Source organism: Scyliorhinus torazame, chromosome 22 (genome assembly GCF_047496885.1).
Source record: "Scyliorhinus torazame isolate Kashiwa2021f chromosome 22, sScyTor2.1, whole genome shotgun sequence".
Lineage (NCBI taxonomy): Eukaryota > Metazoa > Chordata > Chondrichthyes > Carcharhiniformes > Scyliorhinidae > Scyliorhinus > Scyliorhinus torazame.
Genome location: NC_092728.1, coordinates 100,963,606 through 100,990,293, shown reverse-complemented (window position 1 = coordinate 100,990,293; position 26,688 = coordinate 100,963,606). Strand labels below are relative to the sequence as shown.

Here is a 26,688-nt window from a genome sequence, read left to right as displayed (position 1 = left end):
GTGCTCTCAGATGGGCGCAAAAGATCCCATGGCACTATTCGGAACAAGAGCAATGAAGTTCCCCCAGTGTCCTGGCCAATGACCCATCATCACCAAAACAGATCAGCTGGTCATTATCTCATTGCTGTATGTGGGATCCTACTGTGCGCAGATTAACTGTCACATCACAACAGTGACTACACTTCAAAAGCACTTTAGAATACCCCTAGGGTGGTGAAAGCCATGAAATAAATGCAAATCTTTCTTTCTTCCATCAAAGAGATTGAGTGGTGTAGATTCCATCTGAATTCCAATGAATGCTTTGCACTCTGAATTAGGGGGTGATCTGTGGCTGAACTGAAATGTCCTTCCTCTCCCATTCTTGTCTCCAGGCAGAGATCAGGCATCTCCAGAATGTCTACAAAGCAGCCCACCAGGAGAGGAAGCTACTTCTGAGGCAGCAGCAAGAGATCTTCAGGATTCACCAGACAACCACACATCTCCAGGGCCAGTTGGACAAATCAGCAGTAAGAAGCTGAAAGGCTTTGCAACCTCACCATTCCAACTGTTCCGACGTTCTCCTGATCGGACGTCCACACTCATTTGAAACTTTGTTTCCCATATCCCATTCACCAATCACCCCAGTGCTGGCTGACATTGGTTTTCCTGGTCCGTAACAATGGCCTCGATTTAAAAATCCTCATCCTTGTTTTCAGATCCCACCATGGCCTCATCCTTCCCTCTCTCTCTCTAATCTCCAACCCAGAAATGCAGCAGGAACTCTGAATATTCCCCCATTCCAGACTCATGCCCATCTCCGATTTTTATTGTTCCACCATTGAGGCCCTAAACCCTGGAATGCCCTCCTGAAACCTCTCCACCTCACTTTGCCCCTTTCAGACACTACTTCAACCGGCCTCTTGGCCAAGGCTTTGTCCACCTGCCCTGACATCAGCTTGTGTGTCTTGGTGTTAATGTGTGTCCGGCTATGCTCCTGTGAAGAGACTTGGCGCATTTACTTTGTGAAAGGTGCCACCGGAACATATGAAGCAGGAGCAGTAAGCAGGCCACTCGGCCCCTCGCTCCTATTCTGCCATTCAATAAGATCATGGCCAATCTGATTGTAGCTCCAGTCCACATTGTAGTCAATCCCCCAATAACTTTTCACCCCCTTTTTAAATCAAGAATCTATCCAGCTCTACCTTAAAAAAATGCCAACACTCTGCTTCCGCTGCCTGGAAGAGAGTTCCAGAGACTCACCACCCTCTGAGAAAAGAAAATTCTCCCCCTCTGTCTTAAATGTGTGACCCCCTTAATTTTAAACAGTGACCTCCTAGTTCTACAAGTGTTGTTGTTGTGGCTTGAGAGTGCATCGTAAGCACACCTTTACAAAGCTCAATCTAATGAGCCAAAGGTAAATGCATCAAGTGCTGCCATATTGATCCTCCAGTCCAGCAAACCATCAGCTTTGAAGACTGGCTGCTCAGTTGAACTACCAGAGAGTAACCAAGAGCCGTGAAACTGCAGCCAGCGCGTGTCGGCAACTTCCAGGGTGGGGCGTGAAAAATGCAGCAAAGTGCATTGCAAAGGCCATTTCCTGCAAATAGAAGATGTCGAATAAAAGTGTGACGGGGTATGTTTTGATTTATGGAATGTAAGCAGGATTTTGATCCAGGATTAGGGGAGGGATCCACCCACCTCAGAATTGGGGAGGCAGCCACTGAATTACTGGCCGGTGATTTCTGGTTACTGATTCTAATTGCCTTGCTTGGTGGCACGGTAGAACGGTGGTTAAGCACTGTTGCTTCACAGCTCCAGGGACCCAGGTTCGATTCCCGGCTTGGGTCACTGTCTGTGCGGAGTCTGCAGGTTCTCCCCGTGTCTGCGTGGGTTTCCTCCGGGTGCTCCGGGTTTCCTTCCACAAGTCCCGAAAGACGTGCTTGTTAGGTAAATTGGACATTCCGAATTCTCCCTCAGTGTACCCGAACAGGCGCCAGAGTGTGGGGACTAGGGGCTTTTCACAGTAACTTCATTGCAATGTTAATGGAAGCCTACTTGTGACACTAATAAAGATTATTGTTATTGTGCCTCTCCTATGTTTAGGTATTAGGAATGAAGGACACCACGCTTGACACAGCGGCTGTCCATCAGTCCGAGCACGTGGCATGTCCGGACCTCAGTCCCAGGCTTCCTGACCAGCAGGAGGCGAGCTGCTCCTCGCTGTCGGCCTCTGGGACTGAAGACAGCATCACTGTGAAGCAACTGAAGAAGATGCATAGCCGGCTGGATGAAAGGTGAGCCGCTCGGCCAATGGGCTGAAGGGAGCCAGAAACGAGAGTGATTTAGAAACTCATTTGAATAAGATCTGGGGGTGGTGGGGAGAGGCATCCATCCCTTCGAGCCTGTTGCACCGTTTAATGAGATGATGACTGTATTTCCTTACATTACAACAGTGACTCACTTCAGAAGCAAAGTACTGAAATGAAATGAAAATCACTTATTGTCACAAGTCGGCTTCAAATGAAGTTACTGTGAAAAGCCCCTAGTCGCCCCATTCCGGCGCCTGTTTGGGGAGGCTGGTACAGGAATTGAACAGTGCTGCTGCTCTGCCTTGGTCTGCTTTAAAAGCCAGCTCTTTAGCCCTGTGCTAAACCAGCCCCACAGAGTACAATCAGAGTACTGGAACGGCTCAGCTTACGAATGCCTGGCAGTATCTGTGGAGAGAAAAGGTTTCAGGTCAATGATATTTCACTGTTTCTCCATCGAAAAGTATTTCATAGAATCATGGAATTTACAGTGCAGAAGGAGGCCATTCAGCCCATTGAATTTGCAACGGCCCTTGAAAACAGCCCCTACTTATTAATAATAATAATCTTTATTAGTGTCACAAGTAGGCTTACATTAACACTGCAATGAAGTTACTGTGAAAAGCCCCTCGCCACACTCCGGCGCCTGTTCGGGTACACAGAGGGAGAATTCAGAATGTCCCATTCACCTAACAAGCACGTCTTTCGGAATTTGTGGGATGAAACCGGAGCACCCGGAGGAAACCCACGCAGACACGGGGAGAACGTGCAGACTCCGCACATACAGTGACCCAAGCCGTATTCGAACCTGGTACCCTGGTGCTGTGAAGCAACAGTGCGAACCATTGTGCTACCGTGCTGTCCGCCTCCAAACCCCTCCCCCCCATTACCCATTAACCCCACCTAACCTTTTTGGACACTAAGGGGCAATTTATCACGGCCAATCCACCTAACTGCACATCTTTGGACTGTGGGAGGAAATCGCAGAAATGGAGAGAAAGTGCAAACTCCACATAGGCAGTCACCCGGGGCCGGAATTGATTATAACATGCTTTGGAACATCCCAAAGTCATGAAAGACATTTATTAAATGCTAAGTCCTTCCTTCTGATCTGTATGTCAGCTCCATCTACCCTCCTTGGTTCCAAATTGCTTAATACCCCAGCGAGCTAAAATCTCACTATCTCCGATTTAAAATGATTAATCGACTGATTTTGGGTCCAAACTTCTACTCAACTCTCTGTGAACAAGTGGTTGCCAACTTCTCTCCCGTCCTGACGTTGAGGTAATGTCTCCTTGCCCTGGACTGCAGCGTTGGTATAAAAGGTCACACTTTACCTATCCGATCAATTCATTCTAAAATCCTCAAAATCTCCACCATATCATGTCCTTCCATATTCCAGGGAATACTGGCTATGTAATCGCTCACAAACTAAGCCTTGAAGCCCTGGTACAGTCCTGGAGGATCGACACTGAACCCATGACCAATGTGTCCATTCTAAAGTGTGGTGTCCTGACTGTACGAGGTGTTCCAGATGTTGTCTTAGTGGGGAGTGTGACATCGAGCATGATGTTGTTGGAGATACAAAGGATGAGGGATTGGCAAACTGAGAGGATGACTGGAAGAGGCGTCAGTTAGAGCTAGGGCATTGTGGGATAAAATCAAGAAACACTTTGGCACGGCTTTATTGGGCAGGGGTTGCAAGGGATGATGGAGCGAAAGGTGAGGAAATGGAGTTGAGGTGCCACTCATAATCTAATTGGGTGACACTGAGCAGGCTCGAGGGGTTGAATGGCCTGATTCTGTTCCTAATGATCTGCTTTTTGATCCTTTACACTTGTGGTAAATGTCTTTACAACATTTTAAGTTTACTATTAATTTTCCAGTGAGAAAAGTCATGGAAAGTGGGCATTTGTCAGTGCGGGAAGGGGATTAGTAAAACCACATCTGCTGGAAGCCAAGGGCAGAGTAATTTAAGCTGAGACCTGGAGGGGGATTGCTTACTTGTCCTGGGAAGTTACGGGTGATGGTGGTTACCATAGAATTCCTTGGAAGGAGGCCATTCGACCCATCGAGTCTCCACCGCTCAACTGAAAGAGCGCCCTAGCTAGGCCCACCCTCCCGCCCTATCCCCCTAACCTCACTGAACCTGCACATCCTTGGACACTAAGAGACAATTTAACATGGCCAATCCACCTAACGTGGACATCTTTGGAAAACGGAGCACCCGGAGGAAATCCACGCAGACAGTGACCCGAGGCTGGAATTGAACCTAGGTCCCTGGTGTTGTGAGGCAGCAGTGCTAACCACTGTGCCCCCATACCGTGGTTGTGTAAGGGCTTGTGGTGGTGTGGTGAAACACGTCAAAGGACGATGGCACCTAATTGGTACCAATCTACCCAAACCAGCCGGTGCTGGTTATATTGGAGCTCTGTCGACTCCTGTTTGACTGGGAGACTGGGATTGAGATTCCTCTTTTTGCCTTGAACCAGGTTCTTGACTAAAAAGGAGAAGGAGCTGATCAAACGCCGGCGACAGGCTGAGGACTTGTTGGCGTGGAAGAAACGCTTGGACGCGGAGGAGATGGCCATCCATCGGCTCGAGTCAGGTGCTGCTTCACCCCGGAGTCCGCAGGAGCAGGTGGAAGGTCCAAGCCCAAAGGTTCCTTTAAGAGAGACCGGTACGATTCAGCAGCAATACCTAGTCTGGTTTCTAATTTATCATATCATAGATTATCAAAAAATTTACAGTGCAGAAGGAGGCCATTCGGCCCATCGAGTCTGCACCGGTTCTTGGAAAGAGCACCCTACCCAAGGTCAACACCTCCACCCTATCCCCATAACCCAGTAACCCCACCCAACACTAAGGGCAATTTATCATGGCCAATCCACCTAACCTGCACATCTTTGGACTGTGGGAGGAAACCGGAGCAACCGGAGGAAACCCACGCACACACGGGGAGGATGTGCAGACTCCGCACAGACAGTGACCCAAGCCGGGATCGAACCTGGGACCCTGGAGCTGTGAAGCCATTGTGTTAACCACTATGCTACCGTGCTGCCCAATTTATTGTCTTGCACTCTTTCCTTCTGGGCCATACACGGCACATGAAGGCAGGGCACCGAACTCTGCTGCTGCAGTTCTGCATCTGGCCTCCAGGAGGCGTGTGAGAGCTGTGTGGAGCCTTTTAACCTCTCCTTTTCTCTCTTTCCACACATAAAGACACTCCGCGATTCATTCCCCACAATCAAAAAATAGATGGAGCTCAATAGGTAAGAAATCAGCTTTGAGCCCCTTGACTTGAAGTGATAACCAAGTGTGAGAGTTCAGCTGTATTTTAATTAGAACTGAATTTGGCAAAAATCTGCAATAATAACTCTTATATATGTAGTGTTTTTGACATTGTATAATGGTCCGAAGGTATAGGAGTTTAACCAAAATATTTTGACATTGAGCCATATTCCAGCACAGATCCCATGGACCTAAAACCCTTCTTCCGTGCCGTAAATCTTTCTGTCTTTCGATGAGGAGTTATTAGGAAAGAGGTAGTTTTTAAGGACCATATTAACAGACGGAGGCGGTGTGGACAGGCAGTGAGGTGTAGGGAGGGTAATCCAGAATTTAGGACTCAGGCAGCCAATGGCGTGGCCAGCAGCGATTGAGCAAATAACATCGGGGATTCCCAAGAGGCCAGAATTGGAGGAGTTTGGAGAACTCGGAAGGGATTTGCTGTGGGCTGGCTGTCTCCTCTTTGTGTCACACCCTGGCATGGAGATTCTCTCAACCTCTGGAACGTGGGAGTAGGCGAGGCAATAATGGGCAGGAGAGAGTGTTGAGGAGTTGGGGGGAATTGGGCAGGAGAGAGTGTTGAGGAATTGGGGAGGATTGGGCAGGAGAGAGTGTTGAGGAGTTGGGGAGGATTGGGCAGGAGAGAGTGTTGAGGAGTTGGGGGGAATTGGGCAGGAGAGAGTGTTGAGGAGTTGGGGAGGATTGGGCAGGAGAGAGTGTTGAGGAGTTGGGGGGGATTGGGCAGCAGAGAGTGTTGAGGAGTTGGGGGGAATTGGGCAGGAGAGAGTGTTGAGTAGTTGGGGAGGATTGGGCAGGAGAGAGTGTTGAGGAGTTGGGGAGGATTTGGCAGGAGAGAGTGTTGAGGGGTTGGGGGTGATTGGGAGGGAGACAGTGTTGAGGAGTTGGGGAGGATTGGGCAGGAGAGAGTGTTGAGGAGTTGGGGAGGATTGGGCAGGAGACAGTGTTGAGGAGTTGGGGGAATGGGCAGGAGAGAGTGTTGAGGAGTTGGGGGGGATTGGGCAGCAGAGAGTGTTGAGGAGTTGGGGGGAATTGGGCAGGAGAGAGTGTTGAGTAGTTGGGGAGGATTGGGCAGGAGAGAGTGTTGAGGAGTTGGGGAGGATTTGGCAGGAGAGAGTGTTGAGGGGTTGGGGGTGATTGGGAGGGAGACAGTGTTGAGGAGTTGGGGAGGATTGGGCAGGAGAGAGTGTTGAGGAGTTGGGGAGGATTGGGCAGGAGACAGTGTTGAGGAGTTGGGGGGAATGGGCAGGAGAGAGTGTTGAGGGGTTGGGGGGGATTGGGCAGGAGAGAGTGTTGAGGAGTTGGGGGGGATTGGGCAGGAGAGAGTGTTGAGGAGTTGGGGAGGATTGGGCAGGAAGAGTGTTGAGGAGTTGGGGGGGATTGGGCAGGAGAGTGTTGAGGAGTTGGGGAGGATTGGGCAGGAGAGAGTGTTGAGGAGTTGGGGAGGATTGGGCAGGAGAGAGTGTTGAGGAGTTGGGGGGAATTGGGCAGGAGAGAGTGTTGAGGAGTTGGGGAGGATTGGGCAGGAGAGAGTGTTGAGGAGTTGGGGGGGATTGGGCAGCAGAGAGTGTTGAGGAGTTGGGGGGAATTGGGCAGGAGAGAGTGTTGAGTAGTTGGGGAGGATTGGGCAGGAGAGAGTGTTGAGGAGTTGGGGAGGATTTGGCAGGAGAGAGTGTTGAGGGGTTGGGGGTGATTGGGAGGGAGACAGTGTTGAGGAGTTGGGGAGGATTGGGCAGGAGAGAGTGTTGAGGAGTTGGGGAGGATTGGGCAGGAGACAGTGTTGAGGAGTTGGGGGGAATGGGCAGGAGAGAGTGTTGAGGAGTTGGGGGGGATTGGGCAGGAGAGAGTGTTGAGGAGTTGGGGGGGATTGGGCAGGAGAGAGTGTTGAGGAGTTGGGGAGGATTGGGCAGGAAGAGTGTTGAGGAGTTGGGGGGGATTGGGCAGGAGAGTGTTGAGGAGTTGGGGAGGATTGGGCAGGAGAGAGTGTTGAGGAGTTGGGGAGGATTGGGCAGGAGAGAGTGTTGAGGAGTTGGGGGTGGTGATGCTTTGTGTGTGTGGGGGGGAGGCAGGAGGGTTTGGGTGGGTGGGGGAGGGGTGGGGGCGGTAGGTAGCGGTAGGGTGGTTAACCTGAATGGTAGGATTGTAATAATGTTCCTGATGTAATGATCCATAGGCCTGAACTGATATTAGTTCAAATCCCACCATGTCAGGCAGGCATACTTAAATTTGATTCATTAATAAATTTAGAATAAAATGCTCATCTCAGCATTAATGATCATGAGACTAATGGATTGATGCAACGAACCCATCTGGCAGATTAATGCCCTTCAGTGAAGGATATCTGCCGTCTGGCCGAGATGTTGTTTCCTCACTGCCACTGCATTGCCTGGCAAAGCCACTCAGCTGCTATAAAGAGTCCCATTTTGGGCATCAATAGCCGGGTGTTTCTCAAAGCGTGCAGCACTGAGAACAACCCCACTATTAAAGGAGGCTTTGTTTATTTGGGGGGCCCTGCGGGGAACGCCCCACCGAGGCCGCACTTACATTCATTTCCTGCATTGACGGGCTCAGCTCATTAGTACAGGAAGAGATCGGGGCACCATCTTTAAATCCTGCCTCGGTCTCTTGACTCCCTACTGCGGCCTGCAGCCCCCCCCCCCCCCCCCCCCCCCCCCCCCGCGCCCCACCCCCCTCCGACCCAATGCCCCAACTTACCAATTAGAGGATTCTCGAGCCCCTACCCCCCCCCCCCCTCCCCCTCTTCTCACCGCATCTCATAAGGTAGGGCACCCCCGGGCCCGATCCCCAGCATGGGCAAGCTGACACCCAGGCACCTTGACACCACCAGCCTGGCACCCTGACAGTGCCCCGGCCAGCATTATTTGGGCAACCTGACAGGTTTCGGGCTGGCAGCGCCAAGGTGCCTGGGTGGCATCGGGGGTGGCCATCAGCCTGACCACCCGGGGGCCTCTGATCACGACATCTCGTGAGATGGGCGGGGAGGGGAGGGAAGGTGAAGAACCTTTATATACACACCTTTCATGAGCTTAGGACATCACAGAGCACTTCACAGCCAATGACATTTTTTGAACCTCAGTCAACGTAACAGCCAATTTGTGCACAGCAAGTGTGCACACACAGCATAGGGACAAAGACCAGATAATCTGCTTCCAGTGATGTTTGGTTGAAGGATAAACATTGGCTCGGACATGAGAGAAGTGCTCTTCACGGGATCGTTTATGTTCACCTGAAAGATCAGAATTTGCTCAACATCTCCGACTGAAAGCCTCTGGAGGAGTGAGGGATGGGGAGGGCTGGAACTCATCACCTCCAAAGCAAGAGGCAAGTGGGCTGAGCCACAAGTGCCACCACACACCCTTAAAAATGTAGCAAATACTTTGTCAGGGTACAGGAGTGAGTGGTCTTGGTAAGGGGATTTGTGATGAAAATATTCCATCGTTAATATCCGTGAGGAGGACTAAAATGAAGAGCGAGGAAATAATAGTCTGCCCAGAATTAATTGGCATGGCTTTCTGTTACACTCAATTAGTATTTTAAGAGGATGAAGGTAACTTATGTTGCTTTTTAATACCCAGTCGCTTCAATGTGGCATAAATAAGCCAGAACTAATTGCTACTGAACTCTCTATAAGGGGTTTGAGAACTTGCCAATGTCTGCCAGCCATTATGAGTTTACTGGGCGACAATATCCTTTGGCAATGTTTCACATTGTGCATTACGGGCCTCTTCACTGGCACTTTTCACTGGAATTGTTGGCATCCTTTTTATCCATTAAGGGAGATTGATTCAGAGGCTTTATTTGCTGTTCAGAGTGCTTGGTTTGACACTGATACAAATTAACAGTAAGGTAGGAGTAAGAACTTTGGAGCAGGAGCAGTTGATACTGATGTGTTGGGTACTCTGGATCTGTGGAGACTGCGTTTACCTGAGCAGTAACATAGACAGGCTACCAACACTTGTAATAGTACAACACTATTTTATTAAGCTAGAAACTGTTGAACATACTTTCACTGTGGGTTAGAACATAGAACATAGAACATAGAACAATACAGCGCAGTACAGGCCCTTCGGCCCACGATGTTGCACCGAAACAAAAGCCATCTAACCTACACTATGCCATTATCATCCATATGTTTATCCAATAAACTTTTAAATGCCCTCAATGTTGGCGAGTTCACTACTGTAGCAGGTAGGGCATTCCACGGCCTCACTACTCTTTGCGTAAAGAACCTACCTCTGACCTCTGTCCTATATCTATTACTCCTCAGTTTAAAGTTATGTCCCCTCGTGCCAGCCATTTCCATCCGCGGGAGAAGGCTCTCGCTGTCCACCCTATCCAACCCCCTGATCATTTTGTATGCCTCTATTAAGTCTCCTCTTAACCTTCTTCTCTCCAACGAAAACAACCTCAAGTCCATCAGCCTTTCCTCATAAGATTTTCCCTCCATACCAGGCAACATCCTGGTAAATCTCCTCTGCACCCGCTCCAAAGCCTCCACGTCCTTCCTATAATGCGGTGACCAGAACTGTACGCAATACTCCAAATGCGGCCGTACCAGAGTTCTGTACAGCTGCAACATGACCTCCCGACTCCGGAACTCAATCCCTCTACCAATAAAGGCCAACACTCCATAGGCCTTCTTCACAACCCTATCAACCTGGGTGGCAACTTTCAGGGATCTATGTACATGGACACCTAGATCCCTCTGCTCATCCACACTTTCAAGAACTTTACCATTAGCCAAATATTCCGCATTCTGGAGCCAGAGCAGGGAGATCAGCTGTTATTAAACTAAGGACCTATGCCTGTCCTAACCAGTCTATGCACTCAGCACATGGTGAGGATCTGTGTTGCAAGCTGTAAGCTCTGTCCTTCTGAGAGGCTGCATCCTGAATGAGCGGGAAAATTGATGCCCTCCGTCTTTATAGTGAGTGTGCTCTAACTGGTGATTGGCTGCGGTGTTGTGTGTGTTGATTGGTCCCGCTGTGTGTCCATCAGTGTGTGTATATCTGCACCATGATATACTGGTGTATATTATGACATCCCCCCTTTTATAAAAAAATGTATGTTTGCGGCAATAAATAATGTGTGGTGATAATGTTCCTAACTACGTGTGGGGTGCAAAGACATATTTACAGGACTATGTACATGAGAACTAAGCTATTTACATGGGAAGGTGCCTGGTGCAGAGAAGCAGTATAAAACAAGAGTAACGAGATCAACACTATATATAAACCAGGGAAACGATCAAACAAAGCAACGAAACAATTCAGAGAGTCCATAAATTCGAAAAGTTCATAAATTTAGTCTCTGAGGTGGGCGACGAATTCTGGTTGACCGCCTCAAGGGTGGGTCGACAGCCGCTGGTTCAGGAGCGAGCTGGGCTGCGTCAAAGTCAGGGGGAGGCAGAGTGACAGGGAGCTCTGCATAGTCCGTGGCAGGGTCAGCAGGAGGGCGAGGCGACAGTGGAGGATCACGTGGCGAGCGTGGAACAAGACAAAGGGCACGTTGATTGCGGCGCAGAATAGAGCCATCCGGTAGACGAACCAGGAACGAGCGGGGGGCCACCTGCCGAAGGACAACAGCGGTTGCAGACCAGCCACCATCCGAAAGGTGGACACGGACGTTGTCATCTGGAGCCAGAGCAGGGAGATCAGCTGCACGGGAGTCATGAGCTGCCTTGTGCTGTGCGCAAGACAGCTGCATCCGGTGAAGGACCGGAACGTGGTTGAGGTCTGGGACATGGATGGACGGCACCGTCGTCCTCAGGGTGCGATTCATGAGTAATTGGGCTGGCGACAGACCAGTGGACAGTGGGGCGGAGCGATAGGCCAGCAAGACAAGGTAGAAATCAGACCCAGCATCGGCAGCCTTGCATAGGAGCCGTTTGACGATATGTACTCCCTTCTCTGCTTTGCCATTGGATTGGGGGTACAAGGGACTGGACGTCACGTGGGCAAAATTGTACCGCCTGGCAAAGTTGAACCATTCTTGGCTGGCGAAGCGGGGGCCATTGTGAGCGGGATGCCGTGTCGAGCAAAGGTTTCTTTACATGCATGAATGACTGCCGAAGAGGTGAGGTCGTGCAACCGTATCACCTCCGAGTAATTCAAAAAGTAGTCCACGATCAGGACATAGTCTCTACCCAGCGCATGGAACAGGTCGATGCTCACCTTGGTCCATGGTGACGTGACCAACTCATGGGGCTGTAGGGTCTCACGTGGTTGGGCCGGCTGGAAGCGCTGACAAGTGGGGCAGTTGAGCACTGTGTTGGCTATGTCCTCATTAATGCCGGGCCAGTACACTGCCTCTCGGGCCCTTCGGCAGCACTTCTCCACGCCAAGGTGGCCCTCGTGTAGTTGTTTCAGGACAAGCTGGCGCGTGCTATACGGAATGACAATGCGGTCCAGTTTTAGAAGAACCCCGTCTACTACCGCCTGATCATCTCTGACATTATAGAATTGAGGGCATTGGCCCTTGAGCCACCCGTCCGTTAGTTGCCGCATGACACGCTGTAGCAAGGTGTCAGCCGCTGTCTCGCGGCGAATTTGGACGAGGCGTTCATCCGAGGCAGGTAGATTGGAGGCCGCGAATGCCACATAGGCATCAACCTGGCAGACAAATCTCGCTGGGTCACATGGAGTGTTGACTGCCCTGGAGAGAGCGTCAGCAATGATGAGGTCCTTGCCTGGGGTGTATTCCAGCTGGAAGTCGTATCGCCGGAGCTTGAGAAGAATACGCTGGAGGCGAGGCGTCATGTCGTTCAAGTCTTTCTGCATTATATTGACCAGCGGGCGATGGTCGGTCTCGACGGTGAATTGAGGAAGTCCGTAGACATAATCGTGAAATTTAACAACACTGGTCAGAAGGCCCAGGCACTCCTTTTCTATCTGCGCGTAGCGCTGCTCTGTGTGGGTCATCGCACGCGACGCTTATGCAGCAGGGGCCCATGATGAGGCCTCATCATGTTGAAGGAGCACTGCCCCAATGCCGGATTGACTGGCATCGGTCAAAATTTTGGTCTCCTTTGCTGGATCAAAGACGGCTAAGAGCGGGCCGTGGTCAGTTTTGCCTTGAGTTCCCTCCATTCGCGCTCGTGGGCGGGGAGCCATTGGAAGTCTGTCGTCTTCCTGACCAGGTTCCTGAGAGCCGTGGTATGAGAGGCGAGGTTAGGGATGAATTTCCCTAAAAAATTGACCATGCCCAGAAATCGGAGGACCGCCTTCTTGTCCTCTGGTGTTTTCATAGCTGTGATGGCAGCTACCTTGTCCGCATCCGGCTGCACACCCAATTGGGAGATGTGGCCCCCGAGGAACTTAATTTCTGTCTGACCAAAAGAGCATTTGGCCCTGTTGAGGCGGAGGCCATGCTCATGTATACGCCTGAATAGGCGTTGGAGGCGACTAACATGCTCCTGCGGGGTGGTGCACCAAATGATTATGTTATCGGCATAGACGCGAACACCTTCAATACCTTCCATCATTTGTTCCATAATCCTATGGAACACTTCTGATGCAGAGATGATGCCAAACGGCATCCTGTTGTAACAATGTCTTCCAAAGGGGGTGTTAAACGTGCAGAGTTTCCTGCTGGATTCATCGAGCTGGATTTGCCAGAATTCTTTTGAGGTGTCGAGTTTGGTAAAGAGCTTGGTGCAAGCCATCTCACATGTGAGCTCTTCGCGCTTGGGAATTGGATAGTGCTCTCTCATAATATTGCGATTGAGATCCTTGGGATCAATGCAAAGTCTCAATTCGCTGGAAGGCTTTTTAACACATACCATGGAACTGACCCAGTCGGTCGGTTCCGTGACTTTGGAAATTACTCCTTGGTTCTGGAGGTCCTGCAGCTGCTGCTTGAGGCGGTCCTTAAGGGGTGCTGGGACCCTGCGAGGTGCGTGCACCACAGGCGTGGCATTCTGTTTTAATAAAATCTTGTAGGTGTACAGGAGCGTGCCCATGCCACCGAAGGCGTCGTGGTACTGGTTGATAATGGCGTTGAGCTGTGCCCTGAAGTCAGTGTCCTGAAAGGCAGACGCGTCAGCAGGAGAGAGAGAGTGAACTCTCTGAACTAGGATCAACAGCTTGCATGCCTGCGCGCCAAGCAGGGAGGCTTTTGAGGAGCCCACGATTTCAAAGGGAAGGATGGCTTTGCGTGACCTGTGCGTCACTTCAAGTTGGCATGAGCCGCTGGCAGCAATGGCATTGCCATTATAATCTAATAGCTGGCAGGCTGATGGCAGGATGGCTGGTTTGACACGAAGGCTTTGGAGGTCAGACCGCGCAACGAGATTGGCGGAGGCACCGGTGTCCAGGCGGAATCGTATTTGGGACCGGTTGACCGTAAGGGTGACACACCACTCATCGTCCGGATCGATGCTGTATACTGGTCGAAGCTGGATTCTTTGCTTCGGGGATACCCTGTTTTTTGTAATGATACCGACTCGAAAAGGCGTATTCGGGTCCTCGGTGTCAATATCGGGTAACCGGTCTGAATTGGGCTCGGTGACCGTGGGTTGAATGGCCCGGGCATTCCTGCGAGGCTAGCTGGAGCGACGAGAGTTGGCAGGCTGAGCTGATCTGCATAAAGCAGCATAGTGGTCAAGTTTGCCACTTTGCAGGCATCGTCGGGATTTGGCAGGACATTGCCACTTTAAATGGGCGGAGCCACAGTTGCCGCATGTTGTAGTGTCAGTACGCTCGCTGCGCCACCGCGCATGCGCGGCGCGGCTGTACGTGGTGCGCGCCTGCGTAGTACGTTCGTCGACATCGCCGGCCCCTCGTTCGGTGCACACAAGCACGGGAGCCCGCGAAAAGCGCGCGAAATGGCTGCCCTCATCTAGGCTGAGGCCCTGGAGTTGCTCGATTGCTTGGACCCGTTCTGCCTCGTGGAGACCTTGCCGCACCGTTTCAGCCGCTTGGATGTGGGAATACCGACGAGTGGTGTGTTCATGTAGCACGTAGGTCTCGATGGCAGTCGCTAGGGTGAGCTGCTTCACCTTGAGGAGCTGTTGGCGTAGGGGGTCCGGCTGAACACCGAAAATGATCTAGTCGCGTATCATAGAGTTGGAGGTGGACCCGTAATTACAGGACTGCGCAAGGATGCGGAGGTGGGTGAGAAAGGACTGGAAAGGTTCATCCTTACCCTGCAAACGCTGTTGGAATACATAGTGCTCGAAACTTTCATTCACCTCGACGTTGCAGTGATTGTCAAACTTAAGGAGGACCGTCTTGAATTTTGATTTATCTTCACCGTCAGCAAAGGTGAGAGAATTGAAAATGTGAATGGCATGGTCACCGGCCGTGGATAGGAAGAGAGCAATCTTCCTGGTGTCTGAGGCAGCTTTCCAGTCTGTGGCTTCAAGGTAGAGCTGGAAGCGTTGTTTGAATATCTTCCAGTTGGCCCCTAGGTTACCGGTGATGCGGAGCGGCGGCGGACGCTGTCCATTTTGCAGGATGACTGTATGCTGGTGGAAGGCAGATCACTTGTAGGTAGGTCTAAGAAGTTCTAACATCCCTCAACTACTGGTACCATGATGTGTTGGGTACTCTGGATCTGTGGAGACTGCGTTTACCTTAGCAGTAACATAGACAGGCTACCAACACTTGTAGTACAACACTATTTTATAGAGCTAGAAACTGTTGAACATACTTTCACTGTGGGTTAACATGATGTTAGATTAAACTAAAGACCTACGCCTGTCCTAACCAGTCTATGCACTCAGCACATGGTGACGATCTGTGTTGTAAGCTGTAAGCTCTGTCCTTCTGAGAAGCTGCATCCCGAATGAGTGGGAAAACTGATGCCCTCTGTCTTTATAGTGAGTGTGCTCTAACTGGTGATTGGCTGCGGTGTTGTGTGTGTTGATTGGTCTTGCTGTGTGTCCATCAGTGTGTGTGTCTGCACCATGGTATACTGGTGTATATTATGACAGATATTAGAAATGAAAGGTCACGCCAATCAGTAAAGATTGAAGAGGCTGGGACTGTTTTCTTTAGAATAAAGAAGACTGGAGGATGACCACATAGAGGTCACTAAGATTATTAAAGGGTTTGAAAGGGTAAATGGAGAGCAAATATGTTCACATATGGGTGACACCAGAACTGGGAGTGGGAGGAGATATTCATTAATAAATCCGATAGGGAATTCGGGAGAAAATTATGTACCACGGAATGTTTCTTTTTTATTCATTCATGGGATGTGGGCTTCGCTGGCTAGACCAGCATTCTTTGCCCATTGCCCATCCCAAATTGCCCCTTGGGAAGGTGGTGATGAGCTGTTTTCTTGAACCGCTGCAATCCAAATAGTGTAGGTGCACCCACAGTGCTGTTAGGGAGGGAGTTCCAGGATTTTGACCCGATTACAGTGAAGAAACGGCGATATATTTCCAAATCGGATGGTGGGTGACTTGGAGGGGAACCTTCAGCGGGTGGTTTCCCCATGTGTCTGCTGCCCTTGTCCTTCTAGGTGGTAACGGTCATCAGTTTGGAAGATGCTGTCGAAGGAACCTTGGTTCCTGCAGTGAATCTTGTTAGAATGTGAAACTTACTCCCCTGGTAGTGTTGGAGATGAATAGTATAGATGCATTTAAAGGAAATCTAGATAAAGACATAAGAGGCCAAGGAATAAGAGGGTTTGCTGATGGGTTTAGTTGGAGGGTTGGGAGGAGAAAAATGTCTGGCATTTGGCTGAATAACCTGGTGCTGTATTGCAAATAGTTTGTAACTTTCCAGGCGGAGGCCATTCAGCCCCTCCAAGGCTGCTCTGCCATTCAATTAGATTATGGCTGATCTGGACCTTGACTCTGTTCCCTTACCCGACAGGTTTATCAATTTCCGTTTTGATATGTTAATTTGACTCCCAATCTAATTTTGCGGGAGAGAGTTCCAGGTTTCCACCATCCTTCGTGCGAGGATGAAGCCCCTGCTATCTTTTTTGGAGGATTACAGAGGCTTGATAAAGTTTGGTGACGGACGTTTCCTGGAGGAATCTCTGAGAGTTGCTGACCTGCAGCTCTTGCGTGCCTCACGTTTTGATTCTTCAATGGGATGTGGGTGCCATTGGCAAGGTCAGCATTTGTTGCCCATCCCGAATTTCCCTGGCTCCAAGTGGCTTGCTCAGCCATTCCAGAGGGCAGTTAGAAGTCAGCGAGTCTGGAGTCACTTGTCCGCCAGGCGGGGTGAAGATGGCTGATTTCCTCCCCCGAAGAACAACCAGTTTGCAGCAGTTATTGATTGTTACGGGTCACCATTACTGAGACTGGCGTTGTATTCCAGAATTTATTGATTGAATTTAAATTCCACCAGCTGCCGTGGTGGATTGCAGCCCAGGCCCCCAGTGCATTAGCCCCGGCCTCTGGACTCCTAGTCCACTGACATTCCCAGTGATATTCCCACAATGCCAACTCCTCCCTGCAAATGCCAAAAGGTGTTTTGAAGTACACCCAACTGCCTGATTGGTATTTTCACGTTCTAAGACTTGCCAATTGGCCAGGAACCCCTGGGCTGGTGAGCAGTCAATTCCAGCCCCACTTGACCCAAACCAACAACGCAAGTGAAATTAGGTGTTATTTTTAAATACCTGAAGACCTTGGCTGAGCCCAAAAAACTGTAGTCACCAGGGGCGGGATTCTCCGCAATCGGCGCGATGTCCGCCGACCGGTGCGAAAAACGGCACGAATCAGTCCGGCATCGCGCCGCCCCAAAGGTGTGGAATTCTCCGCATCTTGAGGGTCCGAGCCCTCACCTTGAGGGGCTAGGCCCGCGCCGGACTGATTTCCGCCCCGCCAGCTGGCGGGAAAGGCCTTTGGCGCCCCGCCAGCTGGCGCGGAAATGACCTTGCCATGTGGCGCAAGCGCGGGAGCGTCAGCGACCGCTCACGGCATCCCCGCGCATGCGCAGTGGAGGGGGTCTCTTCTGCCTCCGCCATATTGGAGACCATGGCGGAGGCGGAAGGAAAAGAGTGCCCCCACGGCACAGGTCCGCCTGCGGATCGGTGGGCCCTGATCGCGGGCCAGGCCACCGTGGGGGCACACCCCGGGGTCAGATCGCCCCGCGCCCCCCCCCAGGACCCCAGAGCCCGCCCGCGCCGCCTGGTCCCGCCGGTAAGAGAGGTGGGATTGATTCTCGCCGGCGGGACAGGCATTCCAGCAGCGGGACTTCGGCCCATCACGGGCCGGAGAATCACCGGGGGGGGGCCCGCCAACCGGCGCGGCGCGATTCCCACCCCCGCCGAATATCCGGTGCCGGAGAATTCGGCCACCGGTGGGGGCGGGATTCATGCCACCCGCGGCGATTCTCTGACCCGGCGGGGGGTCGGAGAATCCCGCCCCTGGTTTGTAATTTTAACACAAGTAACCTTTTATTATGTACTGAACAAAATATGTAACTGATTATCTAATACCCCTTTCCAATCCCCCCCCCCCGCCCTCTCCCACACTCTCTCTCTCTGCATATATATGTAATTAATGTATACATATAGATACACACACAAAGACACACAACACAGACAGGAAAGAATGGTTGAGAGGTAAAAAAAATGCGAATAATAATAAAAGGATAAAAGATCTTTGCTGCACTGGGATGGCTTCCAGTTAATGTCTTTCTGGAGTTCAAGCTTTTGTTTCAGGAATTCTTCCTTCCAGGCTTGAGATGGTTTTCTCTGGCTAGGTTGTCTACTTCTCTTTAGATTCAAGATTATTTCAAGTTTACAGCAAGAATGTGCCAGGAACTCACTGGTTTTAGAACCAGTTCTTTACTTCAGCGAGAGAGAGAGAGAGAGACTGTTCCTTTCACTTCCAAGGTCTAAACACCTCTGCCCAACCCTCTCAGAAAGCACCATGCAGGAATCAATCACTGACTGATATCAGACAGAACACTGTCCCTAGCCAGCCCACCGGTTGTCAGCAACTAATCAAACCCACTTCGTTCAAAGCTGGTTCCTAACATCCACTTGGCGGCGACAAGTCTGTCTCCTCTCCAAAATACAAGACCGAGGAACACAATGTCCCAACAAGCAGGCTGCTTCAGCTTGAGTCCTCTGCTTAAAGGCACATTCCGGCGGAATTTGGCACAGTGGTTAGCACTGGGACTGCGACGCAGAGGACCCGGGTTCGAATCCCAGCCCTGGGTCACTGTCCGTGTGGAGTTTGCACATTCTCCCCATGTCAGAGTGGGTTTCACCCCCACAACCCAAGGAAGCGCAGGTTAGGTGGATTGGGCAAGCTAAATTTCCCCCATAATTGGAACAAATATATAATTGGGTACTCTAAATTTATTTTTTTTAAAGGCACATTCCGATTCTGGATCCACGGACCAAAAATAATAAAAGAAAAGAAAATGGGGGCAAAGGAAATCAACAGGAAGAACTTTTACATAGAAGTGGGTTTTAAAAATTAATTTGCATCATTTTGAGGTTTTAAAAATTAATTCGCATTCATTTTGACTTCAACTTTTGCACATTTGTCTGTAAACATAGAGAGTCATTTCAGATATTTTTTACTTCCCCGTGGCTCCTAAAGTGTGAGTTAAACAATTTGACTTCGGAGCGCAGACACCCTCCCGGCTTTGTAAAAGACATTTGCAGCCCCCGGGGGCCAATGATTTTAGATCCTGTCAAACATTGAAGACATCATTCAGACAGATGGTCAGTCCCAGTGGGAAAGGTCAGGTTAAAAGTGACTTCAAATGCCACAATCCATTTCTTTAACTCTGAACCGCCCAATGAAGGGAACGAGGCAGTGGGTGGAGGGGCGGGGGGGGGGGGGGGGGGGGGGGGGGGGGGCTGGTGATGTGATCTCCCGTTGAAATGTTTTGTTGCATAAAATTACAGAGTATTACACTGTGACTTCAGCACAGAAATAAGCCATTCAGAGCAAAAGGATTACAGTGGGTACTTACACTCTGAGATTCTTTTCATCTCGCTTCATCTAATCCTGTCAGCATTTCCCTCCATTCCATTTTCCCTCACTTATTTATCCCACTTTCCTCAACTCCCCCTTAAGGGGGAGGTTGCCTTTGATGAGACCGGAAGATCCCGCCAGCGGAAAGAGCGGGAAAATCCCACCTGTAGAAACATTTTTGAGTCCGATCTGCGTCATAATTTTTTAAAACCTCTATTATCGCCCCACAACCTTCTCTTTTCTAGAGAAAAGAGCCCTCACGCATTCAACCATTCTTGATCAGGATTTCCTCTCAGTTCCAGTACTATCCTTTGAATTTTTTTTGTACCTTTGCCAGTGTTGCTATATACTTTTTATATTACGGAGACCAGAATTGTTACAGTTTTCCAAATGTGGTCAAACTAAGGTACTACAGAAGTTTACCAAAGCTCCTCTGTATATCGATTATGGGCGCAATTTAACGCAAAAAAAAATAGTCCCGTTTTGGACATGTTTAAGGGCCTGGTTATCGGTGCCTCAGTGCCAAGACCCCATTCTCAAACAGATCTCTTTGTTTTACCTCGACGAGGAACGACCCGCTGAGGCCGCACTTATCATAATTTTTAAATGCCTCCTCGATCTCTGGACCCGTCATGGGGTCCCTCGAGCCCTCCCTCACCCCACCTCATAAGGGCAGGGTGCCCCCAGACCCTGGCAGTGCCAATCTCACACCTGGGTATCAGGGTGGCACTGACAGGGTTCCCAGGTGGCAGTGTCAAGTTGCCAGGCTGGCAGTGCCATGGTGCCCAGGTGCCAGCAGAGTGCCAGGGTAACACCCTGCCAGAGCCCGACCACCCAGGGGCCTCCAATGGCCTAGGAGACGCCCTCAGCTGTCGTTTTTTTTTATTCAAAAAAATATGCTTTATTCATAAAATTTATCATAAGCATTACAGAGCATTTCGAATTGTCTTGACTGTACATTTCCATCAGAGTTACACATTGCCTTGACTTTCTTCCATTAGATTCAATTTTGATAATATTATCCACATATCACTCTTTACATTACAATTCCTTCTTAAATATTTACATTGTCATGTTTGTTTTATACATTGGAGTGTTAATGACCCAGGCCGAGGGGGGTTTACACTGTTACCCGCCCCTCGGTGTACATTTGCTGGTGAGACCTTACACAGTGCTCTTTCCCCATTGCGCCTTGGCGGCAGCTGCCCCAAGCTTGAGTGCGTCCCTCAGCACGTAGTCCTGGACCTTGGAATGTGCCAGTCTGCAACACTCGGTCGAGGACAATTCTTTGCACTGGAAGATCAGCAAGTTTCGGGCAGACCAAAGAGCGTCTTTCACCGAGTTGATGACCTTCCAGCAGCAGTTGATATTTGTCTCGGTGTGTGTCCCTGGAAACAGTCCGTAGAGCACAGAGTCCTGTGTCACAGATCTGTTCGGGATAAACCTTGACAACGCATGGTCCACGTTTGTGTGGCGAGGTCGCCCAGCCATGAACGTTCAATCCCGGGACTTGGGAGAATCCAGGGCAGACATATTTAAGTGATTCTAACTACTCATGTAAATATGCAAATCTGGATCCCGTCCAGTGAGAGCAAAGTCCAGATCGTGATGTCTCGCAAGACATTTGATCTCGCAAGGCGTTCCAAGCACGCAAATGTCGCGAGAGGCCTCTCGTGAGATTTAACTTCCTCACCGGGTTGGGGGTGTTTGATGGAGCCCTATATCTATTGCGAATGGACATTAAAGCTTCGTTGCCATTTTTGTGACCTTGTTAACCCATGTTGCTACTTTTAATCATTTGTGATCACTCAATTCCTTTGCTCCTCTCCCCCATTTACACTTTCATATCCAAGCAAAATGTTGCCTTTTCAGTTTTCCTACCAAATTGGAACACCTTACACTTACCTCTGTTGAAACTAATTTGCCATTTGTACATGCCTGTGATGCACAGGTCACTGTACTGGCTCGGCCCGAACCTATAGAAGCATCAGCTATGCTCAGTTGGTAGCACACCATCTGCCAAGTGCAAAATTGTGGGTTTAAATCCTGTTCCAATGGCTTTGATGCATAACCTACAATGGTACGCCAGTGCGGTAACTGCGGAAGTTACTGTCTTTCAGATGAGAATTAAATCATTGCCCTGTCAACCTTTTTAGGTTAATGTAAAAGATATCAAAATGTTACATTTGAGAAAGAGCAGGGACAGCTCCACTGTGTTCTCCCCAAACTTTGTCCCCTCAACAAACGTCACTGTGCAGATTATCTGGTCATTATCCCTGGGGATAGGGTGGAAGTAAGGGCTTAAGTGGGTCGGTGCAGACTCGATGGGCCGAATGGCCTCCTTCTGCACTGTATGTTCTATGTATATGTTCTTATTATCACATTGCTGTTTGTGGGAGTTTGCTGTGTGTAAATTGGCTGCTGTGTTTTCTACACTACAACTTCAAGAGATGCTTGGAACATCCTGAGGCCGTGAAAGGAGATATATAAATGCATGTTCTTTATTTACTGTAGACGATGAGGATCCGGGTTTGATGTGTCTCTTGCTAACTTGGGGTGCTACTGATGGCTCTTTAATCATAAATCTGACTGTGATTAATGAGCTCAGCACAGAGCAGCATTCAATCAGGGATCATCTCAATCTGTGTGTGTGTTACCTGATGTATTCTTCCACTCCTTCCAATTCTATTCTGTGTTCTCCCCTAATTAGATAATTGGAACGATGAGGAATGCTCACATTCACCCAAATCTAACAAATTCTTTGGCACTCTCAAAGCAGTGGCCTTGGCTGCACATGGCCTTTCGGATGAGCAGAGTCAAGGGCAACAGAATATGGTATGCATAATTGTGAGTAATGTAGGAATTTCAGATATATATTGTATTATATGTATTTTGTGCAACAAGGGTTAAAAGCCTAAATTTCCAATGTGTGTATATGACTGCTGCAGTAATGCTTTTCCCAAAAGAAAATCCTATTTCTTTTTAGCTTAAAAGGGTACAATTAAAGCATCGTAAAGGTAAGATAATAATTATTTCTACATAATTATTATGTTTACCTGAAGTTGGGCGAATGGAATCTTGTTTATATAAAGAAGGCTACCTGGGGAGTAGATAATTAGAGACATTGTGTTTAGCTTTAGTAAGATGTAGTTAATGGGAGGAGCCAGGAGCTGAAGCAGTCAGGTGTTGAGCTCCAGTTCAGTTGAAGATTTTACTGTGAACAGACCAGCAGCTTCTCTCAAAGCAGTTTACTTAAAAAATATATTTTGCCTGTGAACAGAACAACAGTTTCTTAAAAGGCTGGCAGGTTAAACAGTAGTTTGACACAGGCAAGAACTGCAAACTGGCTTCCTGAAGGATCTCTCTCTCAAGGCAGCTTATCCAAGTCATCTCTTTATAGCAAATATTCCTGGGTTGGCTAACTGTATTTGAAAGTGAATTTTGACCTGAGATGGGTTTTGCTTGAGTAGAGATAAAAGACAGCAGTTAGGATTTAGTATTTCATTGTCATTGTTAAGCCTTGTTTAACTGGTAATTGTAACCATATTCTTATTTGTGCGTGTTATAAATAATTGTCTTCATAAAATAAGATGATTCACTCTCGGGTGTCAGTCAGTGAATCACCTCTGTGCGGCCTTTCAGACCAAGTTGGTATGCTTCAACTCTTGGGGCACTTGAATGACCGAGGAAAGAAAAATACATCAGCTTACCCCTTAATTGTACATTTAATTGTACATTACCCCTTCCCCTGACAGGCTTCCAGTGACCCCTTCTCCTGACAGGCTGGAAAGGGCATGTGTGACTGTTGAATGAGGATGAGAGCAATTTTATTTATTTCTTCCACACATCTCCCCCCCCCCCCCCCCAACCTTCACCCCCACTTTGGCTAATAGCCCCGTTTCCAGGTACACATCTGGGAATAGGCCATGTCACCTACAGGTGATTGAACCTTCAAAGTAATAAAAGTGAAGGGGGGAAGAGATAAAGTGGACACTCCAAAGATTAATGGACTGGAATTTTATCTGATCATTTCATAAATTGGGAGTTCATAGTTCCAGTAAATGCCCAACTACAAATGTTGAAAGAATTTCCTGACATTCATTGAAAACAGATCTGTTAATGTACAATATATTACATGTTCCCGCGCCGGCTGAGGTTATTCATAAAGGCCCCGTCTTCTCAACCTTGCCTTAGATGTGGTGATCCTCAGGTTAAATTGCCACCCGCCTACGGTCATCTGGGACTATGCCGACTTTTACTCGTCATGTTTTACACAGAATAAGTAAAACACTAATCAAATCCAACAAAACAGAGCTGACCAATTCTAGTGCAATGTCGAAATGTGCAAAGTTCATTAATAATCAAGCCTTCACTGGCACTGTGAGGCGGGCATCAGTGCTTGCCACCGTGCCACCCGACATGATGGCAAACCACTTGGGGTTAGAGTATGACTGAACTGGTATGACCACACTGGTCAACTGATCTCCGCCTGTAGGATTCAATTCTGTGTTTCAAAGTTTGCGGCCCAAATGAGAATTATTTTATATTTGGCTTTACCTCACTATAGGAACCTCCCGCTAAAGGTTTGGAGCAGATGGCCACAATTGTTCTGAAACCTTCTGAACAGTCAGCGATGGAGGTGGCTGAGATTCGATCAGAGCAATGTTTACTTTCCACTGGTAAGAGGGGGAACCTTTCATACTCCAATTTTTCCTTTCTAAATTTCCCTTTCTGTTACCTGCTAACCTTTTCCTCCGTTCTCCTGAAGGGATTTGATTTCTCACTGGGATACGGTGTCCCTGTTGCCCTGTGGTGCCTGGCCCATGAATTTAAGCAAGCTATTCTGTCATGAGGGTACGAGCTAGGGTTGCCAACTGCAGTCAAATTTATCCCTGGATGTTTTATCGCATCTTTTTTTCTTTTGCTGTACTAAATGAGCTGTTTGAGCTGCACGCAGAAAAATACATTTCACTGTATCTCGGTACACGTGACAATAAACCAATCCAATCCAACATGACTTGCTTCCCTCTTTCCAGTCATTAGTCGGTCAACACATCCATTCCCAATACCATTGCCTTCCTGCACCAATTGGAAAGCACAAAGACTCATTATGTAATTGGATGATGCCTGATTGTCAGGCTAACCTCCCCCCCCCCCCCCCCTCCTCCCCACATACCATTTTCAATATTATTAAAATCCTGTGAAGAGAAATTCAAAGATAAGTGACAAAAAAAACTTTTAAATGTCCCGATGATTTTTCTCCAGGGTCGTGCACAGCCGTGTCCTGGAGGAGATTCCCATTTCTGGAGACTCCCGCAGTGTTGGCCACCTTAGTGCGATCACTGTGTCTGACTGTCTTCCCCTCCAGTGCTTCCAAATGCACACGAGCGGCTGAAATAATTTCCGTCTCACGAGGGAAGAGTCTGCGTAGAACTGGATGGGTGAGGACATCCTGTGACCCAGTTCAAGTCCGAAACTTTGCCTGTTGTACTGTGGGTGTCGGAGCAACATGGCTTCAGCTGTGACTCGGTGGGCAGTGCGCTCTCTTTTTCCATTGGAAAAGGACAACCAACGCATTCATTATTTCAACGCCCTCTCCTTTAGTATCCTGGGATGAGCCTTTAGTATCAGCCCTTGGGATTTATCAGCCTTCAATCCCATTAATTCCTCCAACACTATTTTTTAGTCACACTTATTTCCTTCAATTCCTCCTTCTCACTAGACCCTTGGTTCCATAGCATTTCTGGGAAGTTATTTGTGTCGTCTTCTGGGAAGGCAGAACTGAAGTAGTTGTTTCATTGTTATGCCATTTCCTTGTTCTCTATTATATAGTCCCCTGTTTTGGACTGTAAGACATGTGTCTTCACTATTTCCTTTCCTTTTTACATACTTATAGAAGCTTTTACGGTCTAATTATATGTTACTGGCAAGTTTACTCTCATAAATATGATTTTTTGATCTTTCACTGGACATTCACTGCACCATCAATAACCACGAGACGAGAATGGTGAAACAATCGAGGCTTTATTGCACAAGATGCTGTGCCTCCTGCAGCTGGAACCAGAATGGGAGCAGCGCAGGAGAGCAGACACTTTTATACACCGCCTGCTGGGAGGAGTCAGCAGGCTGGGATTTACTGTGGTACCTGTAATACAGTGGCAGTACTGTAATACGTGCAATGTGTTACCAGTGAGCATCGCTGGCTGGGCCAAGCATTTTTATAGCTCAGCCCTAATTACCCTTGAAAAGGCGGTGGTGAGCCACTGTCTTGAACCCCTGCTGTTCATGTGGCGTAGGTACACCCACAGTGCTGCTAGGAAGGGAGTACCAGGATATTGCTCCAGTGAAAGTGAAGGAACAGCAATATATTTCCAATTCAGAATGGTGAGTAGCTTGGAGGGCAACCTCCAGGTTATGGCGTTCCCAGTCATCTGCTGCCCTTGTCTTTCTTGATTTGGAAGGTGCTACTGAAGGTGTCTTAGTGAGTTGATGCATCTTATAGATTGTGCACACTGTGGTGGAAGGAGTGAATGTTTGTGGATGGGGTGCCAATAGCAGGTTGTTTAGTCAGATGGGAATTCTGAGTTAATTATGGGAAGAAGACAGGAGAATGAGGATGAGAAACATATCAGCCATGGTTGAATGGTGGAGCAGACCCGATGGGCCGAATGGCCTAATTCTGCTTCTATGTTTTATTGTCTTATGGTCAGAGATGGTGTTGAGCTCCTTGAGTGTCGTTGGAGCTGCACTCATCCAGTTAAGTGGAACATATTCCACCAGATGTTTGCCTTAGCCACAGTTTGCCATAGCCACAGTATCTGAGGGGTGAGTCCTCACTCCTAGTTCCAAACCATTGCATTCAGTGGGGCTTTTCATTAACCAAACAACAAACTGGTCAGTATTTTTCATTCCAGAGCCAGCCCTGGAACCAGCCACAGGGGAAAACCGCAGCTCTCCACTAAGGCGTGAAGTGGCAAGGCGTAAAGCAATGATGTACAACTTACGGAGTGAGCAGAAGAGGCAACGGAGGGAAAAATTAAAGATGGAGGAAGCTGAGCTGTGTAGACAGCTGGAGGTTTGTAATGAATCTGCTACCCCAGGGTGCGGCGGATGCTGGGACAGTGAGTAAATTTAAGGAGGAGTTAGACAGATTTTTAATTGGTAATGGGTTGAAGG

At 48.9% G+C, this 26,688-nt stretch overlaps 1 protein-coding gene across 2 annotated transcripts in view; it reads left to right on the top strand.

Annotated features, from left to right (window-relative positions):
* LOC140399276 (uncharacterized) overlaps nucleotides 1–26,688 on the top strand; it is a 185,255-nt gene that overhangs the window by 122,446 nt on the left and 36,121 nt on the right. Inside the window, exons 21-26 of one of the 2 annotated variants that reach the window (XM_072488743.1) lie at nucleotides 372–506; nucleotides 2,083–2,273; nucleotides 4,778–4,965; nucleotides 22,223–22,347; nucleotides 24,080–24,191; nucleotides 26,427–26,587. In XM_072488743.1, the coding sequence (XP_072344844.1) occupies nucleotides 372–506; nucleotides 2,083–2,273; nucleotides 4,778–4,965; nucleotides 22,223–22,347; nucleotides 24,080–24,191; nucleotides 26,427–26,587 (912 nt within the window). Of the gene's footprint in view, nucleotides 1–371; nucleotides 507–2,082; nucleotides 2,274–4,777; nucleotides 4,966–22,222; nucleotides 22,360–24,079; nucleotides 24,192–26,426; nucleotides 26,588–26,688 lie in introns of both variants that reach the window. The other variant, XM_072488742.1, reaches the window with a different exon arrangement.